Here is a 17,811-nt window from a genome sequence, read left to right on the forward strand (position 1 = left end):
CTTAAAACAAGTAGGAAAGAGTCTGGTCCTTGCTCCTGTGATGGGGATGTGCAACCTCAGTCCCAAACACACACCCAGCAAACACACACCAAGCTGATTTATCTTTTTCTTTCAGTCACATTTATTGGCAATTGTGGCAGTCGGTACCGTTTTGGGAGTGTTGTTCCATAAGCAGTGGCAGTACGAGAGGGGGTGGTTATTTCGGGAGGGGAGTATTAGCACCAAGAGGGAGCTGGTGAGCTTTCGAAACCTTGCAGAGATGTACTGGGAGGTGGGGAGCTACTGCTGGACACGCCTGATGGATTGGATCTGGGAGGTCTGGGCGTGCGAACCCCACTCTCTCCAGTGCTTGTAGTCTCCACCATGGTGGTCAAACTCCAGGACGTACTGGTAGCCACGGTAGCCGGGATACTGGTAGCACACCCAGCTGGAGGAAAAGGACAAAGAGGTAAGCAGGGGGGTTACAGGGTGTCCCCTTCCCACCCTGGTGGCACAGTGATGGCAGTTTGTCCCTGCTGCTCCTGTCACTTACGCGCCACACTGGATCTTCATGGAGCCCACTTCGTTGTTGGCCCAGCCCATGGCCTGCAGCGAGGGGTAGTCATCAGCAATCTCCCACTGGCGGCCGATGAAGTTGTCTTTCTCAAAAATGGTGATCTTGGATTCCTTGTGATTCTGTGGGGGAGAGCAGGGGGTGAGGGGGAGGTGGTGCTCCCTCCCCAGCATGGGTGGGAGTGGCAGGGCTGTCTCTCCCTATGGCATTACTCAGAGGGTTCCTGGAGAGGGAAGTGTTCAGACCCTGGTTGGTTGGAGTTTTCTGGGTGGCTGGGAGATGTCAGCTATGCCACAGCTACTGTCTCAGGCTGGCTGTCCCCTAGCTCTGGTCATGTACAACTTACCCAGAAATTCCCTCCAAAGCTTTAAAAAACAGGACAGAAAGAGCAAATCCTGCTGGGACTGGGGGGAAGAGCGCTGAGCCTGCCCCTGTATTTTCCCTTCCTAACCTCCCTGGCGTGGCCTGGGACATTTTCAGGGGAGCAGAGCTCGGTGGGACACTCACGGCGGAGCAGACGGGGCGGAAGGACATCAGGCGCTCGATGTGGTAGGCGTTGCTGCCGCTCCAGGCGTCCCAGCGTGGGTACTCTCCCCTCTCCAGGATGAACTGCTGCCCGCAGAAGCCGGTGTGCTCGTAACCGACCCAGCTGCAAAAACAGAGCGAGGGCTGCCAGGGCTTCCTGCAGCAGCTCGGGCCATCCTGCTGGGAGCTGGCATTAGGGGCAGGATGTAGGTGCAAGGAGGAGATTGGGGTCTGGCCTCTGCCCAGGTTGGGAGGAGAGGAAGCGGTGCTGGATGTGGGCAGAGAACCCAGGGAGTGTGAAACTGCACCTGGTGCTGCAGAGGCACCCACACGGCATCCCTGGCTGCAGTGGGAGGTGGGGAGATCCTGGGGTCCATCCTGCACAGGTGGCTCTTTGCCCTGGTTGCTCTGTCATCATTTATGCAGACCAGCATTGCTTCTGGATGCCCCAGCTGCCTTTCTCTCCCAAAGGCCTCATTTCTTACTTGTTTCCCAATTACAACCTGACACTTCTGGAAAGACCTGAATTCCTGATGCCCACAGCAGGCAGAGCCCATCTGGCTTTGAGCAGAGGGCAGGGACCTATGGCCTTTCCCCTTTCTGCCTCCCTCTCTTGCTGAAAACAAACAAGGAGAGGTGAGTGGCATGCCTCCACCCTTCAGGACACATTTTGCAAGCCCTGGTACTGCCCACACTGCCTGTCCCCAGGGTGGGGAAGTCCCCTTAAGGAGACTGGGGACAGGGCCACAGGCAGAGCAGGGGGACAGAGCCTGGGCTGGCAGTTAGAGGGTGGGTGGCACGGGCTGTGCAGTGCATGGATCCCCTGCTGATGGGGTACAAAGGGTGCTGAGGGGGTCGAGGGCTTCCTGCCACTGACCCAAACTGAGCCCCAAAGCCACGTCCTGCAGCTATCCCACCCTATGCAAGGTGAACAGCCTGATTAGGAGCACGTCAACTGGAGCAGGGAGCTGATTACAGCGTGAGCACGAACGCTGCTTGTAATCCCATTAGCATTACACGTCCTAAAGATAGCAGCACAAATCTGCCTCGTCTGCTCCCCGCCCCGGCGGGATGCGCACCCGGGGACCGCTCCCAACACTCCGCCCCTCTGAGCTGCTCGGGAGGTGCCTTGCCTGTGCCAGGGAAGATTCCCGTGAGCAGGGAGAAGCCCAGCTCTGCTCCCTACTCCTCTCAGGACTGGAGAAGCTGCAGGAAGGTTGTGCCCTGGTCTAGGAAGCTGTGCAGTGGCAGGGAAAGCACAGGGCAGAGCAGGGCTGGGCCCTGGGCAAGAGGTGGTTCTCCAGGGCTGGTGCTCCGGGACGGGGACCAGGCCACTCACTGAGCACTGACCCTCTCTGCATCCTTGGGCAGCAACCCTGCTCCAAACCAGACTGGTCCAACACTTCAGGAGGCAGTTTTGGGTGATGCCAAAGGGTGTTGCCGCTGTCCCCTGGCCCTTTCTCTGTATCAGTGCTGCCTGGGGTGGACTGCTCTACCCTGGCAGGGTGGGATCCCCCCATGCCTGGCTTCCTTTGGCTGTGGTGCGTGGCTCCAGCCAAGCAGAGCGGGGACAGCTGGTCCCGCTCCACGCTTGGGCACCCCTCTCCCCGCCAGCCCGCCTGGGAAAGCACCCCCTCCACTGGCAGCTGGGTACTCACGCGCCACATTCCACCTTCAGGGAGCGGATGTTGTCGAAGCCACATTCCATGATGTTTGGACAGGCCGAAGTGAACTCCATCCTCTTGCCCTGGAAGTTTTCTTGGTCGTACACGGTGATCTGGAACGGAGAGCGAGCTGCCGAGTTGGAAACTGCCCAGCAGTGGCCCCAGGCAATTCAGCGCCTCTTGGAGACGGACGGAGGGTGGCTCCGTCAGGGAGAGAGCCAGCGGAGGCTGCACTGGGCACCCTCTGGCCTGGGACACAGCCCCGCACGCCTCCGCGTCCCTGCACTGCTGGCCCCGCGACGCCCTGCCTTGGTGTCGGGGGAGCCGCAGGCTGGCCCCCGCTCCGCTCTCCTGCTCACCCCTGCGGAGATCAGTTCCCGGGGTAGCGCTGCCGTCCGGAGAGAGGAGCGGAGCCGTTCTGGGACGGGCGGGTGGCAGGGCTGTGGCTGGCGGTTCTCCCGGCCTCTGCTCCGAACGCTCTAGGGCAAAGAGGATTAACGGGGGAAAGGGCGAGGGGCACCTCCCTGGGGGCTGCGGCTGATGTTTTCCTCTCCCGCGACAGCTCCAGGCTTCGACGGGATGCTCCTCACTTGTGCACGTGTTCCTCCTCACCCTCTCGGCTCCCTCCTCGACCAGTGTCCCTGGGGCTGTTGCCAGACCCCTTGGGGCCGCTCCCCTCCTTTCTCCACAGCGCCCACTGCCCATGCTCGCCCTGTCCTCATGGACAGGGGAGGGAGAACTACAGCCGGTGGCTTTTGGGGACCCTGCAATTGCCTGTCATGGAATGGCTGGTAAGAGCAGGGCATAGCTGGCCCTGGGTGCTGTGAAGAGCCTTATGAAACACACCCGGGAGGTATTTCAGCAGGCAGGAGGCACATTCCCATGGGCAGAGGACAGGGGTGCCTGTTTCCTGTGCTCCTGTTTCCTCGCCTTTCAGCCCGCTCTGCAGCTTTCCTGGCCCCAGAGGATGGGCTTTGCCCTTCTCCCTGTTCCCTACCTGCACGCAGGGAAAGGTGAAATACAGGGAATGTGAGGACGTACCTTCCACGGGCCCATGGGAACAGGCAGAGGGTTTGTCTGAGCCATCTTTGCTGCTGCTGGATCGGTGTCTGGAGAAGGAAAGAAGGAAAAACCATTTTTACTGCAGCATGTCCTTGTGCATCCCCCTCTGGGGACAGCTCTGTGCCCACCACCCACGGCGTCTGTTCAAGGGCAGCTGCCCCACTGCTGGGGACAAGCCACACCAGTCACAGCAAGACCCTCTTGCCAGCCCCAGGATGGGGAACAGGACAGAGCAGGGGGCTGTGGGACAGATCCAAAGCAAGGTGCTCCCTTCTCACCACTGCAGTGCCCCTTCCCTCCTCCCTGCCATGGCACGGAGCCTGCGCGCCCGCCAGGGCATAGTGCCCAATCCCCCTTCTCCTTCCCTGAGGCCAGACCACCACTAGGAAAAGCACCCCTGAGCCAGAGCAGGGGCTCCAGTGGGCACGGGCTGCCCTGTGCCTGGCAGTGTCCAACAGACCCGCCTGATCCCCCCTCCCTGCCCGGTGTCCCCTGGGAGGCACGGTGGGCTCCCACGGACAGCCCTGGCTAACGGTGGGAGATGCCAGCCGGCGTGCCGTGCCGGTGGGTGCCGGGAGTGGGGTGCCCTGCTGTAGAGGGGCTCTCAGCCCCCCGGCTGCCAGCGGGGACGTGTGAGCCTGTCTTATGCCACGGAAAACAGCGACAGTCCCTCTGGGTGTCTTTTGCCACCAGGCAGGAGGAAGGGTGTCTGCCCAGCCGGCTGGCAGCAGAGGGGTGAGGTGGGAGAGGTCCGCATCGGTCCAGGACTCACCTAGCTCAGGCGGTTACTGCTGCTTCGCCCATGTAATGTTTGCCTACTTCAGCGGCTCAGCTTTTATAGGGTACTGCTGGCCGGGAACCGGTGCCAGCGTTTGCAGAGCCGTCAGCACAATGCTTGCTCTGGCATTGTCCTGCTGATCCCCGGAGATTTCAGCTGCTCATCCCCATGGTCTGAGCCACATTCTTAGGGAAAAAGAAAAAAAATTTGATAATAATAAAAAAAAAATAATCGGGGCGGCTGTTTGCACAGATAATCTTGGGCACAAATGACTCAACGATTTGACCGCGCTGGCATTTTCCAGGGGCAATGCACCGCGCCGTCACGGGGTGAGCCTGGGGGCTGGCCTGGCCCTGGCGCCAGTTGGCACCGTGGGGACGGCGGGGACACCTCCCCGTGAGACCCTGCGGGTGGTGGGCTCGGCAGGGTGTCTACCAGGCACTGTCACTTCGCTTCACCACTCAAGGTGTGTCCCCTGCCACCGCGTTGGCATGGACACCCTCCTCCCATCATGGGCAAGGAAGGCTGGAGGTGAGAACTGGCGTGGCCCTGGCAGACATGTCCCACGGCTACACCAAGCCCCAGCGCTCCCCACAGCGCTGCCACCAGCACAACCCCACAGCCCGGACACCTGCCATGACCTTGGGGAGGCCTCGGCCGTGCAGTCACCCCAGCCACGAGCCCCACAGCCCCCTTCTCCTGCGGGGCTCCCATGGGGCGGACGCTGCAGGCCCTGGGGCACCATGGCGGGCACAGCCCGGGCCGTCGGGGGTCACGAGGCGAGCGTGGCGGCTCGGGCTGCTGCCTCAGCGCATGGCTGCCAGCACAATGCTCGCCCGCGTCTGACTGCCCCTTTTGTCTCCCCGCTGGGCAGGCGCGGCCGCACAAAACAAAGCGCCCCGTCAGCGCTGCCTGCGGCGGGGCCTGGCGCCCGGCCCGGGGGACCCTGCGGGGACGCGCGGCGGGGTGGCACCCGCCCAGACAGGGCTGGTGGGGCTCGGCGGGGTTCTGGGGGAGCCCTGCTGCGGGCAGGGCACTGCCCGGATGGGGGCAGCTGGGTTCGCGGGGGTCCTTCCCCTCGCTGGCTGCTGCGGGATGGGGGTCGGGGTGGGATCGGTGTCACCGCGGGGATGGCTGTGACACAGAGCTGCATCCCCAAGGCCGGGCGCGCCCGCTGACAGTACCGACACATCCCAGCAAATTTGGGTCGGGGAACGGAAAAGGGCAGGACCACCTGTGCTCTGCAAGGTGCCAAAATGGGGCTTGTGGTGGGATGCTCGTGCGGAGCCTACCCAGCACATTCCCTGTGCACCTGCTGGGGGCATCCTGGCTGACGGGGGAGGTCAGCTCGGAGCTCGCCCTCCAGCTCGCTCCAACCGCTCGGACATGCCCCGGTCACGGCTGCGGCCACCCCCGAGCGTGGAGGCTCTGCCAGGAGCCTGGTGCCACTAGAGGGAGAGCTCAGCCCGAGCAGGATGGGACACGGCCGGCGCATGCGGCTGTGCGGTGGGTGGGTGGCACTGCGCACCCCTCCGCGCCCCGCACGGGCACCTGCCTCCCCTTGCAACAGGAAAACTGTCTCTGCCTGAAAACCACCCCAGAGCAAAGCCTGGAGCTCGCAGCCCACCCCAAGCCAGGGGCAAACTGGGGGGAAACAGCCTGCATAGCGCACTCTGGTCGTGGCCAGGGATGGATCAGTCTCAGAAGATAACAGGACCCCAGTCTGGCTCAGGCTGCTGTGGACCCCCAACCCCTCACCCTACTGGTGGGGCAGGTGCCCTCCCCCCAGGGACCCAGGAGCACAGCAGCAAGTGCCTGGGGAGCCAGTGATGCTGGCGGGTCCACAGGTTGTCCAGAACAACTGGTTTTTCTAGATCCAAGAGACTATAAAAATGCAGTGACCTATTTAGGGAGCCCCGCGGTGCTGCAAAACAGATGCTTCCCCTCCCAGCCCGGCTCCAGGCCCTTGCCCTGGCCAGCCATGTGTGCCTGCCAGGGGCACGCAAAATGCCACTGGCACCAGAGCTCTGTCCTGCTTCTGCACAGAAAACCCTGGGCAACGCAGAGAGTTTCCTTGGATGTGGGATTTGCTGGTGCCTGGGGAACCCTCTGCCAGGAAGAGCTGCTCAGGGCAACCCAACCTGTTTGTGACAAAGCCAGATAGGATCATGTGGACAGGAACATCTGGTCAGTTTGCTGGAAAACACAGGGTGTTTAGCTCTGGGGATGCAGCAGGAGAGTGGCCCCAGTGAGTGGCTGAGGGTGACAGAGCTGTGGGGTACTGGGGACCCTTTGCTGTCCCACAGCTTGGCAGTTCCAACCGGCATCAGCCCATCACCACCTGCCCAGTGTGATAAGGAAGCAGGAGCTGCCGCAGGCTGTAATTGGCTGTTCACCCGGGCAGCAGGGCAGAGCTACAGCCACACAGTGTGTGCCTCTCACCCCTGCAGCTGAAAAGCCCTCCTGAATGCTCAGACAGGCTCTGCTGCCCTTCCAGATCACTCGACCCCATCCCTGCTCTCCGGATGGCTGCGGCTCCCTGCACTTGGTGCCACGTGCCTGGGACAAAGGACAGTGTGACAAAAGCAGGCGGCTGTGCTCACTGCCGCCGTCCTCCGTCCTGCAAGGGCTGCATCTCCTCCACCACTGCATGCCCAGCACAGGGCTCCTTGCTCAGCTGCCAGCTTGCTCTGCCATGCCTCATGTGTCCTGCTCTGCTGCTGCTGTGGGGCTGTGTCCTGGACACAGGCTGTGGGCTGGAAATCACAGCCAGCCTTACCACTGCGAAGGAGTGGGGCTTGTGACACCGAGACAGGTGTGTCCCAAGAGTGGCTCACAGCCTGATGGTAGGAGAGCCAGGACCACACGATTCAGCTAGCAATGGTAGGATGGCAGCAGGGGTTTGGAGAGAGTCCCCTTGGGCAGTCCCCATGTCATCTCTCTGAGCTTCCCAGTCAGAAATTGAGCATTGCCTGAAAAGTGTTTTTGGAAAAAGCTTGTGGATGCCTCTCTTGGGGTTCCCTGTTCCCAAAGCCCCCACTGCAGCTTCCCTGGGCCCAGTTGCTCCCACACCCCATAGGAAAGGAGGTTGTCCCAGCAGTGGCGTGGCAGGGCTTATCCTGAAACCATCTGTCCCAGGATTGTCACTGTTTGTGACCAGCCCCAGTGTGACGTCCCAAAGCCGGACACCAGTGGTAACAAAGACTGTGCCACTCTCGCTGCTGGATGTGCTGGGAGACGCTCATTGTTAACCCTGGGCTGTCTCCTGGGCAGAGCAGCCACTGCCCTCACAGTCAGTCCCTGACTATCAGGCTGACAGCCCTCGCTGGGGACAGGTGCTGCAGGAGAAGCTGCAGAATGGCTCCACAGGCAGCTCTGCCATGGCCAGCTTTGTATTCCCTGCCCTGGGGCCAGCAGGCATCCGACACCCTTCTCGGGCCGGCAGCCTGGAGCCTTCCCTGTCTGGATCCACTGCTGCTCCTGATGGGATTCTTCCGAAAAGGAGAACCCCAGGAGTGCGTGTGTGCATTGTGCGATGCACGGGGCTGCGTGTGCGCACCAGTGCGAGCTCACAGCGTGTATGTGAGGATCGGGGGGTGTGTGCCTGCGGGGAGTGCCGGATGGACGGGGTGTCACCGTGTCACACCGGGGGTGTGCACACACCGCGTGTGCGTCGGCGGGGGGGTGCTGGGTCACGCCGGTTCGTGGGTGTGCGGGGGCGGTGGTGCCGATACCGGCTGCGCGCCGGGCTGCGGCCGCCGGTCCGTACAGTGCTTACAGCCAGGTTGCGGGTTCAGCGGGGTTCTCGGCTGGGCAGGATCGCTCCTCCGCCCCGCTCCGCTCCGTGCCGACCGGAGCCGCGCCCGGCGCGGCGGGCGGCGCGCGCAGAGCCGGCAGTGCCCGCCCCGGTGCGGGGCCGCCCCGCCCCGCCCCGCCCCGCGCCGCCGCCGGGGCCCGGCACCGCCGCCGCCACCACCGGGCCCCGCTCCGCCGCCGCCGCTGGGTGAGTACCCGCCGCCATCCCACCGGGACCGGCCACCAGCCGCCCGCACCGCCGCCGGGGCACCGGCACGCACCGCCCGGCGCGGGGGGGGCCGCGGCTGCATCGCCCCCCCGGCGGGCCGGGCCGGGCCGAGCCGAGCTCAGCCGTGCCCGTGCCTGTGCCCCCGCGGCGTTGCACAACCGCTGTAGGTAGGTGGGTGGGTGGGTGCGGACCCCCTCGGTGCCGCCCCCCGGTTGCGGGGTGCGGGTGTGCGCATGGCCCGCTCTTGTCTCGCAGCGCCTGTGCAGCCCCCGGTGTCACTCGTGTGCGTGTTTGCATGTGTGTGTCACCTTATGCGGGGTGTGTTTCTGCCTGCGGTGTCCCCGTGTGTCCCCCCCTGTAGGATGCCCCGTGTCAGGTGCTCCGTGTTGGGTACCCCAGCACCCGCTGCAGGGCTCCCAGGGTCAGCCCTGCTTCCAGGGAGAACCCGCTGGCCTGGGCCTTTCCCACACCACCTGGGAATTGCATCCAAAGCCATTAGCCAGGCTCGCCGCTAACCACATCGCTGCTGGGGCCGGTGCCACTGGCACCTGAGCCGCCTTTTTAGAGTGACAGGGGTGGGTGGCACTCAGCGAGCTGCTGTGCTGGGGGTGGTGGGGGCTCACGGGGCTGTGGCCAGCCCAGTGCCTGTTAATTTTCCCAGAGAGGGATTTATGGAGCATCGGGCGAGGGCTGGGACGAGCGTCCCTAAATCGTGTGGTTTCCAGCCGGCCTGTGAGATGCAAATTGTCTGGTCAGCGAGTGCCAGAGCTAAACTTAGGGCAATTACAGGAGAGTGTGGGCACATGGCAGTGTATTCCTACACCCCAAGGCTCGCCCTGGCACTCTGGCACTGGGGGACCTCTGCCCACTGCCCCATCCCAGCTCCCATTGGGATCTGGGTGTTCCCACAGCACCTGCATCAGCCCTGGACTTTGCCCACTGACGAGCTGTGGCTCGGCCCTTCACCTTTGCTGTGGGCTGGGCCATGCAGGCCACCAGGCTGTGAATTTGGGGCCAGATAAGGGTGATGAGGGAGCTGTGCGTCCTGTGCTAACGGGGCTGCAACCCACCTGACCCCTCCAGCTGGTCATGGAATCATGTCCCACCTGGCAGCCCTGCCAAAATCCTGCCCCACTAGCTCTGGATCTACTCTGTTAGACCTCTTGAGCTGTGTCATTCCCCAGCTTTGGGGAGAGGCACGTGCTTGCACCCCATGCACCCTCCTGGCCTGGGGTGACCCCTCATAACCAGTCTGGGTCCCCTTTGCTGTTGGACCTGGGGTTCCTGCAGCAGGAGGGCCTGAAATCCTGCTCTGGGGAGAGCCTGGTGGCACATCCTGGCTGTGACTCAGGTGGATCCGGGATTGTTTTCCTCTAACACATTCCAGCATTGTCCATAAGGGAAGGCGCTGCAGAGGGATTTGGAAACCCCCTAAATTTCCTTGTTCTGTGGAAAACTTGTATCCAGCAAGGAGCCATCATGCGGGTCAGCTCCCACTTGCCCTGCATAGGAGCTGGCCTGGCTGCTCGGAATCGCTGCCAGCAGCTCCTGTTCCCTGGCACGGCATCATCCCTTCCTGGCTGGGCACAGCCAGGGTATGAGCTCCCCCAACACGGTGTGCCCAAGGAGAGGACAGCCACCAGCTCGTGTGCCAAAGTGGTGTGGGAGCACAGCCCTACTGCCGGCATCAGGGAGCAGAGCAGGGAGGGCAGGCGACCGTGAAACTTGCCGTGCAGGTCCCTGCGCGGGAGCGTGTCGGACGAGATTGCGTCTCGAGGAGGGAAGGAGTGGCTGGGAGTTTCAGTGAACGCCTTCCTCCCTGCCTGGAACTCCCCGGCGCCCTGGCAGGGACACGGGGGCTCATGGCTGTGGTGGGGGGACATGGGGGACGGTGCATCCAGCTCCTGCTTGGGTGGCTCAGAGAGGATTTTGGCTTGGGGAGCGTTGAGATGTGTCTCCCTTTCTGCCATCTGGCCCTTCCAAGGTGACATCCTCATCTTCTGCCAGCCCAGTGTCACAACAGCATCCTCGCGTGCGATCCCAGAGCTCAGCCGGCGCCGGCGGGTGCCTCTCCCTTCCCTGTCAGGGCTCATGCACGCCTGGCCGAGGGGAGTCCCGGAGCAAGCCCGGGCTGAGTCAGGGAAGGCGCGTTGGGTCTGAATCAGAAGCAAGGAGCCGCTCGGCAGCCACCTTCTGCTCACGGCATCGGGCTGCACCCATCCGTGGCGGGAGGCTTCTTGGGGAAAAGGGAGCAAACCACAATTGCATAATGCACGGGCTGGGGACATCAGTGCAGGGCGGATGCTGCCGTCCTTTCCCCAGCCCACAAAAGTCCTGTCTGCCTGCCCCACTGCTGCCTATTGTGGCCCTGAGTGGGGCACACGTGGCTGCGGCAGTGGCCGCCAGTGCTGCCTGATTAGCGATGCGGCTGGGAACGCTGTTCCCCCTTTTTGTTGAGCGTACAAAGGCTGGGAGGCAGCCTGTGTGCCGGGAGAGAAACCACCGAGGACAAAGAGCGCGCTGGCCGCCTGTCTCCTGCACCCTGGCTCTAACCAGCACCTGCCTGGTGAGTGGCTCTGCTCCCAAGGGACCCCCGGGAAGGATCCCACCCCTCCCTGCCATGGGGTGAGCACTGGGTGCAGCCCTTTTGTACAGCTTCAGGGATGCCCAGGCAGCTGTGGTAACGGCGGCACGTGGCACACAGTGGGGACAGGAACAGGTGCGGGTTCTCTCCTTGCCATTGTCTGTGCTGAGGTCCTGGCACAAGGGAGCAGCTCCCAGGATGGCACAGCCGTGGTGCCCTTTGTGGCAGCACCTGCTGGGGGTCATGAGAAGGAGCTGTGCTGTCCCCTGGTTCGGGTCAGTGGTCACCCCACAGCCAGCAGTTCTGGGAGAGGAGAAAGGAAGTGGGTTGTTTTCATGTGTTTTGGGGCCCTGCCTGCCTAGGTCCTGCTGTGGGTCTGGGTAAAGCCCCAGTTGCTGCAGGGAGGGCAGAGCAGCCAGAGCCCTGGGGCTGGGCTAGGGTTAGGTGTGGGCAAAACTGTGGCAGCCCTTCTGGCCACGGCCAGGAGCCTTGCAGCTGCAAGCCTGACCTTGTCCCTCAGGCTGCTTCCCCTCGCTGCCTCAGAGGTATCACACACCCAGAGCCAACACTGTGCCATGGCTTGCAGGGCTCTGTCCTCACCTGCCCTGTGGCCAGGCCTCTCCCAGGCACGTGTGCTCCTGTCCCAGCCCCGAGGGGCAGCGAGGTTCAGGGAGTTCCCTGCCATCCCTGTATGGCTTTGTCAAGAGGAAAACGGGTTTCCCTTGTCCCACTGGGTGTGTTCAAGGGCAGTGCAGACCATGTGCCCTTGCAGGGAGATGGTCCAGGCGGTGATGGTGATGCAGTACTGATGCTGTGCTGGAGCCAAGGTGCAGCTTGGCACAGCACAGCACATCCATGCACCCCAGGCAGAGCCTGCACTGCCGCCGTGAGCAGCGCTGCCCATCCCTATGGCTGCCCCAACCTCATCCCCACACCCGTCGGAGAGCTCTAAAGCAGATGCTTCAAACGTGGGGAGCTTTCCTGTTGTCCTTTGTGCTGAGGTTAAGTTCCTGTGCAGTTTCCTGCCCTGTTATATATAGCTGTCAGCCCGTCCTGCAGGCACTGCCAGCCGCCTGCTCCACTTTGGAGTTGTTTATCCGCAGCCCAAGCGCTCGATGGAGGCTGGGGGGGGGCTACCAGTTACCCCAGGGGCAGAGGAGTGCCACAGCACCCCATGCAGGGTGAGGCTGTGGGTGTCCCCAAGCACTGGGTGTCCCCAGGCACTGGATGCACATGGGGTTTTCCAGGAGGGAGCTGGGTTTTTTGCCCAGCCACAGTTTTCCCCACGGGCACTGGGTGCTCCCCCCGCTCTGCGCGGGATGCCCAAATGAAAGAGCCACTGTTCCTGGAGGTCGCCGGCAGCGTCACGAGCCTCTGTGTCGCCCTGGCTAAAATTAGACACTTATCAGTGTTGGGAGGGATGTGATTTTACAGGTTCCTGTTTATTAGAGCAACCTTCGCTCCAGGCCGTGTTTCCGGCTCCTCCCTGGTGGGGACCCTGCCCACGGCAGCCCCTGTGGTTTGTGGTGGCCAGAGCCAGGATGAGCAGCAGAAAGGCCTCTGTTTCCTCAACAAGGGGCTTTTGAACAGCAGGCAGGACGTTGGTGCCTGGATGGGATGGGGGGTTTTGCCCTGGGGAGTGTCCCTGCTGGCAGTAACTGCTGCAAAAGCCACCAGGATATTTTCTTCCCTGCCCACCCATGCTGCTCCAAAACGGCTTCTGAGCTGCTGAGGGTCCTGCCTGCAGTCAGCCCTAGTGCCAGGCACTGCCAGGCTTCTGGGCTTCTTTTGAGGCAACCCTGGGGGTACAGGGCCATCCTTGTTGCATCCCTGGGGCTCGATGCCCAGCCAGGACGAGGACACATCAACTGGGGCAGTCTCAGCCCTGTGGTGCTGCAATCCCCAGGGAGGGGGGAATACTGGAACATGGCTCAGGGGCTGGAGGTTGGCAGCTGGTGTGACCAGTGGGGTGGATGGAGGGGTGGTGGGTGGGTGTTGTCCGTGCTGCTCTCTGATGGGACCCTTCCTGTCTGTCCTTCTGCACAGGCGGCTGTGCCGTGACCAGCGCCCAAGCCGAGTGCCCTGCTGTGGGGGCAAGAGTGCCCCGAGCCCTCCATCCACCATGTTTAACCTGATGAAGAAGGACAAAGAGAAGGATGGGGCCCGGAAGGAGAAGAAGAAGGAGAAAAAGGAGCGAATGTCAGCAGCTGAACTTAAGAGCCTGGAGGAGATGAGCATGCGCCGGGGCTTCTTCAACCTCAACCGTGCCTCCAAGAGGGACTCCAAGACCCGCCTGGAGATCTCCAACCCCATCCCCATTAAAGTGGCCAGTGGCTCCGAGCTGCACCTCACAGATATTGACTCTGACAGCAACCGGGGCAGCGTCATCTTGGACTCAGGCCACCTGAGCACGGCCAGCTCCAGCGACGATCTCAAGGCGGACGATACCAACTTCAAGGGCTCGGTGCTGCAGCGGGCAGCCAAGTTTGGCTCCTTGGCCAAGCAGAACTCCCAGGTGATTGTCAAACGCTTCTCCTTCTCCCAGAAAAGCCGGGATGAGAGCACCTCAGAGACCTCCACGCCCTCTGAGCACTCAGCAGCCCCCTCCCCTCAGGTGGAGGTGCGCATGCTGGACACCCCACTGGACAAGCAGGGGGTTCCCCCCGGACAGCCCTGCACCCCTTCTGCCGCCTCCCTGCATGCCAGGGTGCCGGAGCTCATCGGTAAGAAGTTCCCCGCCGAGCTGCGGCTGCCCGCCTTGGTGCCCCCCCAGCCCCCCACCCCACGGCAGCTGGAGCTGCAGAGGCGCAACACCGGCGATTTCGGCTTCTCCCTGCGCCGCACCACCATGCTGGACCGGGGCCCTGACGGGCAGGTGTACCGGCGCGTCGTGCACTTCGCCGAGCCCGGAGCCGGCACCAAAGACTTGGCCTTGGGCTTGGTGCCGGGCGATCGGCTGGTGGAGATCAACGGGCGGAACGTGGAGAACAAATCCCGGGATGAGATCGTGGAGATGATCCGGCAGTCGGGGGACACGGTGCAGCTGAAGGTGCAGCCCATCCTGGAGCTGAGCGAGCTGAGCCGCTGCTGGCTGCGGGGCGGCCAGGGGACACGCCGTGCTGCCTGGGATGTGAGTAACGCCGTCCCTGCCACGGGCGCTGCTGGGCCGGGGTTCTGCCAGCGCCAGCGTCCTTGTGGGGGTGTTTGGGTTGGCAAGGGCCGTGGGAAGCAGCGGATACTGGGGCTGCTCCAGCTAGGAGCGATGCGCAGGGAGGAGTGGGAGGCTGTGGCAGTGATGCAGTGGTGATGCATCAGGTCTTGCAAATCATCACTGGTGGGTTTTGCCCCCCGAAGCGTTCGGGGTGCTGTTGGGTTGGGTTTTCCTCCTGCTAGAGGAGAGCCCAGCTCTGCATTGCCTGCGGGAAGTATGTCCCCATCTCTTTGCTGACAAAGCACAGTCCAGCTGAGAAAGGAGCTTTGCTCCTCACTGCCAGGAAATTCCAAAGGCTACTTTGCAGAAGGACACTGCTTGCTCTGCTGCCCACGCTGGCGTCCCCCACTGGGATCCTCCCCGGGGACTGGGGCAGGCACACAGTGTGCCAGGGGCCGGGAGCTGCTGCCGGCGTGCGCAGCCCTGCGTACGCGGCTGCTGCTGCTGCTGTATAAATAGAAACTTAATGGCTGGGTGACCCACATCCCTCACGCCTGCTGCCTGGCACCGCTGACCCTGCTGCAGGCTAACCAGCATCCTGGCCAGCTGGCACCCCAGCAGAGCCCCTCAAATGCCAGCATCCTGCGGGGCTGGACCCCCTCTGAGGTGGCCGGGGGTGCAGCAGAGTGGTGTTGTTTAGTATGTAACTGGACTTGTTTAGTGTATTTTTAAGCCTTCCCTGGGGGAAGAGGGTGCCTGTGCCTGCAGAGCAGGTTGCTTGCACTGGGGAGAGCCACACTGTGCACGGCGAGGCCCTCTGCCTGCGGGTTGGTGGCCAGGATGGAATGAAGGTGACCACGGGGCTCCATGTGCTCCTCGAGCAGATGCCGGCACTGCGGGGTGGAGTCTGTGCCGAGCCAGAGCGGTGGCTTTCCCGCAGCTCCTCCCCGGAGCCCTGCAGGCATCGGGCGCTGCTGCCTGGAAAACCCCTGGTGGGATAACCCCGTGTGGATGTGGGGCACTGCAGTGCAGCCTGGATAACCCCTGGTGGGATAACCCTGTGTGAACACCTGGATAACCCTTGGTGGGATGGCCCTGTGCGAACACTGGGCACTGCAGCCTGGAAAACCCCTGGTGGGATAACCCTGTGTGGATGTGGGGCACTGCAGCCTGGAAAACCCCTGGTGGGATAACCCTGTGTGGATGTGGGGCACTGCAGTGCAGCCTGGATAACCCCTGGTGGGATAACCCTGTGTGGATGTGGGGCACTGCAGTGCAGCCTGGATAACCCCTGGTGGGATAGCCCTGTGTGAACACCTGGATAACCCCTGGTGGGATAGCCCTGTGTGGATGTGGGGCACTGCAGTGCAGCCTGGATAGCCCTGTGTGAACACGGGGCACGGCTGTGCCTTGGCACGGAGGCAGGAGTGCGTTGGATGTTGGCACACAGGGAGCCAGCGAGGTGCTTGTGCCTTCCAGGAGCACCGTGCTGGGCTGGGAACGGGGAGAGGAGACACCAGTGCCCTTGGGGCTGCATGGGAGAGGCTGCAACGTGCAGCCTTGTGCTGGAACATGGTGTGGTTTGACGGCATCAGGCGGTGGGAGCTGGCCAGAGCCTGGCAGTGACTGCGCTGTGGGGTTGACACACAGCACTGGCACAGGATGCCTCCTCCTCCTCCTGCATGCTGCACCAGAGTGACACGCTGTGGCTTTGCTGGTGCAAGGGAGCCCAGACTGGGGTGCTGGGTGCAGTTGGGGGTCCCCTCACACAAGGTGCTGGCACACAGGGAGGCCCGGCTCTCCCCCAGGCCCCACTAAGCTCCCTGGAATGTTTCTGGTCCTAATTTAAATAAAAATGATCCTTTTTGAAACAGGAAATTATAGACATATTTTGGGCTGTTGCTCTGGAAGCCCCTCCCTGGCTGGAGTGGGATGGTGCCGGGCTCTCTGTGCACCATGGGGGGTTGAACCCCCCCACTGGGTCTGTCCCTGCAGACCTGCTGGGCAATGCCAGCACCCGCTGCCTCTTGGGGGGCTGTCAGTGCTGTGGGGTGACAGGGGACACCATGGCCGGGCATTGGGGCTGGGGTGAAATCCCCTCTGTGTCCCAGCCTTGCTCCCAGTGCGGGGCAGCTGGGCTGGCTGGGCTCCACACTGTATTTATTTATTTACCGGCTAAATTCCTCAGGCAGGGCCCCGGCATGTGCCGGCCCAGCAGAAATATTCCAGAAATATTCCAGAAACGCCTCTGACCACTCCAGTGCTTCAGCAGGGCCACAGGCATCCAGTGGTTGCGCTGGCTGACCTTGTGTGCCACTGTCCACAGGCACACAGGTCCCTGCAGGTCGCTGTCCCCAGGGTGCAAGCCACTGTGCCGTGGCATGGCTGGGTTCCCCGTGTCCCACCAGGGTGGGAGTGTGGGACTCTCATCGTGTCAGGGGCGTTTTTATCATTTTTCCGTGCTTGGCAAGTTCTTGGTTTGGCTCTTTTCTGCTCTCACTGAGGGGTTGGTGCTGCTGCAGTGTCCCAGTGTGGAGGGGTCTTGGGACGGGGCTTGTATCCAGTGGGCTCAGCCATGGACCAGTGTGTGTGTCTGATGAATTTCCTGGCTTGGGAATGAGAGAAATATGCTGGCCAGGCAGAAATGCTGCTGTCACCAAACAGCTGGGCTGGGCATCCCAGTGGAGGTGGCTGCGTGCCTGTGCTACCTGGGGACACCTGTGTCACTGCAGACACTCTCTGCTGTGTTATGCCAGCCCTGCCAAGGGTGTTTGATGTGGCCTGTCCCTTGTGCAGGGGGGTGTGCCAGGCTGGGACCCCCTGCTTCCTCTGGGAATGTTGTTTTTGCTCAGGGCACATCTGTCTCACTTCGGTTGGGCAGGGACCTGCTCAGCTGCCAGTTGGGGTCCCAATGTGCCATGCCTGTGTCACCACTGCTCCTCCATGCCACCAGCGTGCCTGGCTCCCTGCCACCAATTCCTCCCAGCAGCCCCCACACAGGGAGGCCCCTGACCCTTATCCCCTTGTCCACTGCCCCACTCCCGCTGTTTCCAGGGACACCTTGAACTTCCAGAGGCAGCTTTGCCACGAAAACATCTTTACCATGTTCTTGGGGTGCTATCTGTCCCCAAGAACATTTTGGGGGGGGATCTGGTGTTCATGGGAAAGCCAGAGGAGGAGCAAGAAGCGTCAGGCTTGCACCGCCTGGCACCACACCAGGCACCCAGGGGTGTGAATTGTGCAACCCCATCCCGTGAGGCACAGAGCCCTGCCTGGCCCCCCCAGCCCCGCAGCTGCACTTGGCCCGGGGGTGTCTCCCACCCTCCCCGGGCGGACGGTGCACGGGGGCCGGGCAGTTCCCCCCGGCAGAGCCCACATCACTTCCTCTGGCAGTGGTGACGGTGACGGTGCTGGTGGCGAGGCCCCAGTGTCCCCCCCCACAGCTCTCCCTCCGGCTGCTGCTGCTCCGG

The 17,811-nt window shown here is 62.7% G+C and overlaps 2 protein-coding genes across 6 annotated transcripts in view; one reads left to right on the plus strand and one right to left on the minus strand.

Annotated features, from left to right (window-relative positions):
• Positions 1-279: 279 nt before the first annotated feature.
• On the minus strand, positions 280-6,077 carry CRYBA1 (crystallin beta A1; the record flags this gene model as incomplete). Its single annotated transcript, XM_084219254.1, has 9 exons — positions 280-427; positions 533-675; positions 1,061-1,202; positions 2,737-2,855; positions 3,102-3,221; positions 3,784-3,851; positions 4,338-4,525; positions 5,325-5,618; positions 5,875-6,077. 9 exons carry the CDS (start codon positions 6,075-6,077, stop codon positions 280-282), a joined length of 1,425 nt encoding a protein of 474 aa, XP_084075380.1.
• Positions 6,078-8,519: 2,442 nt separating this feature from the next.
• MYO18A (myosin XVIIIA) overlaps positions 8,520-17,811 on the plus strand; it is a 36,992-nt gene continuing 27,700 nt past the window's right edge. For 4 of the 5 annotated variants that reach the window (XM_084219049.1, XM_084219044.1, XM_084219045.1 and 1 more), the window contains exons 1-2: positions 8,520-8,585; positions 13,237-14,320. In XM_084219049.1, the coding sequence (XP_084075175.1) occupies positions 13,313-14,320 (1,008 nt within the window). In that variant the 5' untranslated portion in view covers positions 8,520-8,585; positions 13,237-13,312. Of the gene's footprint in view, positions 8,586-13,236; positions 14,321-17,811 lie in introns of those variants that run through there. The other variant, XM_084219057.1, reaches the window with a different exon arrangement.

This window comes from Fringilla coelebs (genome assembly GCF_963513975.1).
Source record: "Fringilla coelebs genome assembly, chromosome: 20".
Taxonomy (NCBI): Eukaryota; Metazoa; Chordata; class Aves; order Passeriformes; family Fringillidae; genus Fringilla; species Fringilla coelebs.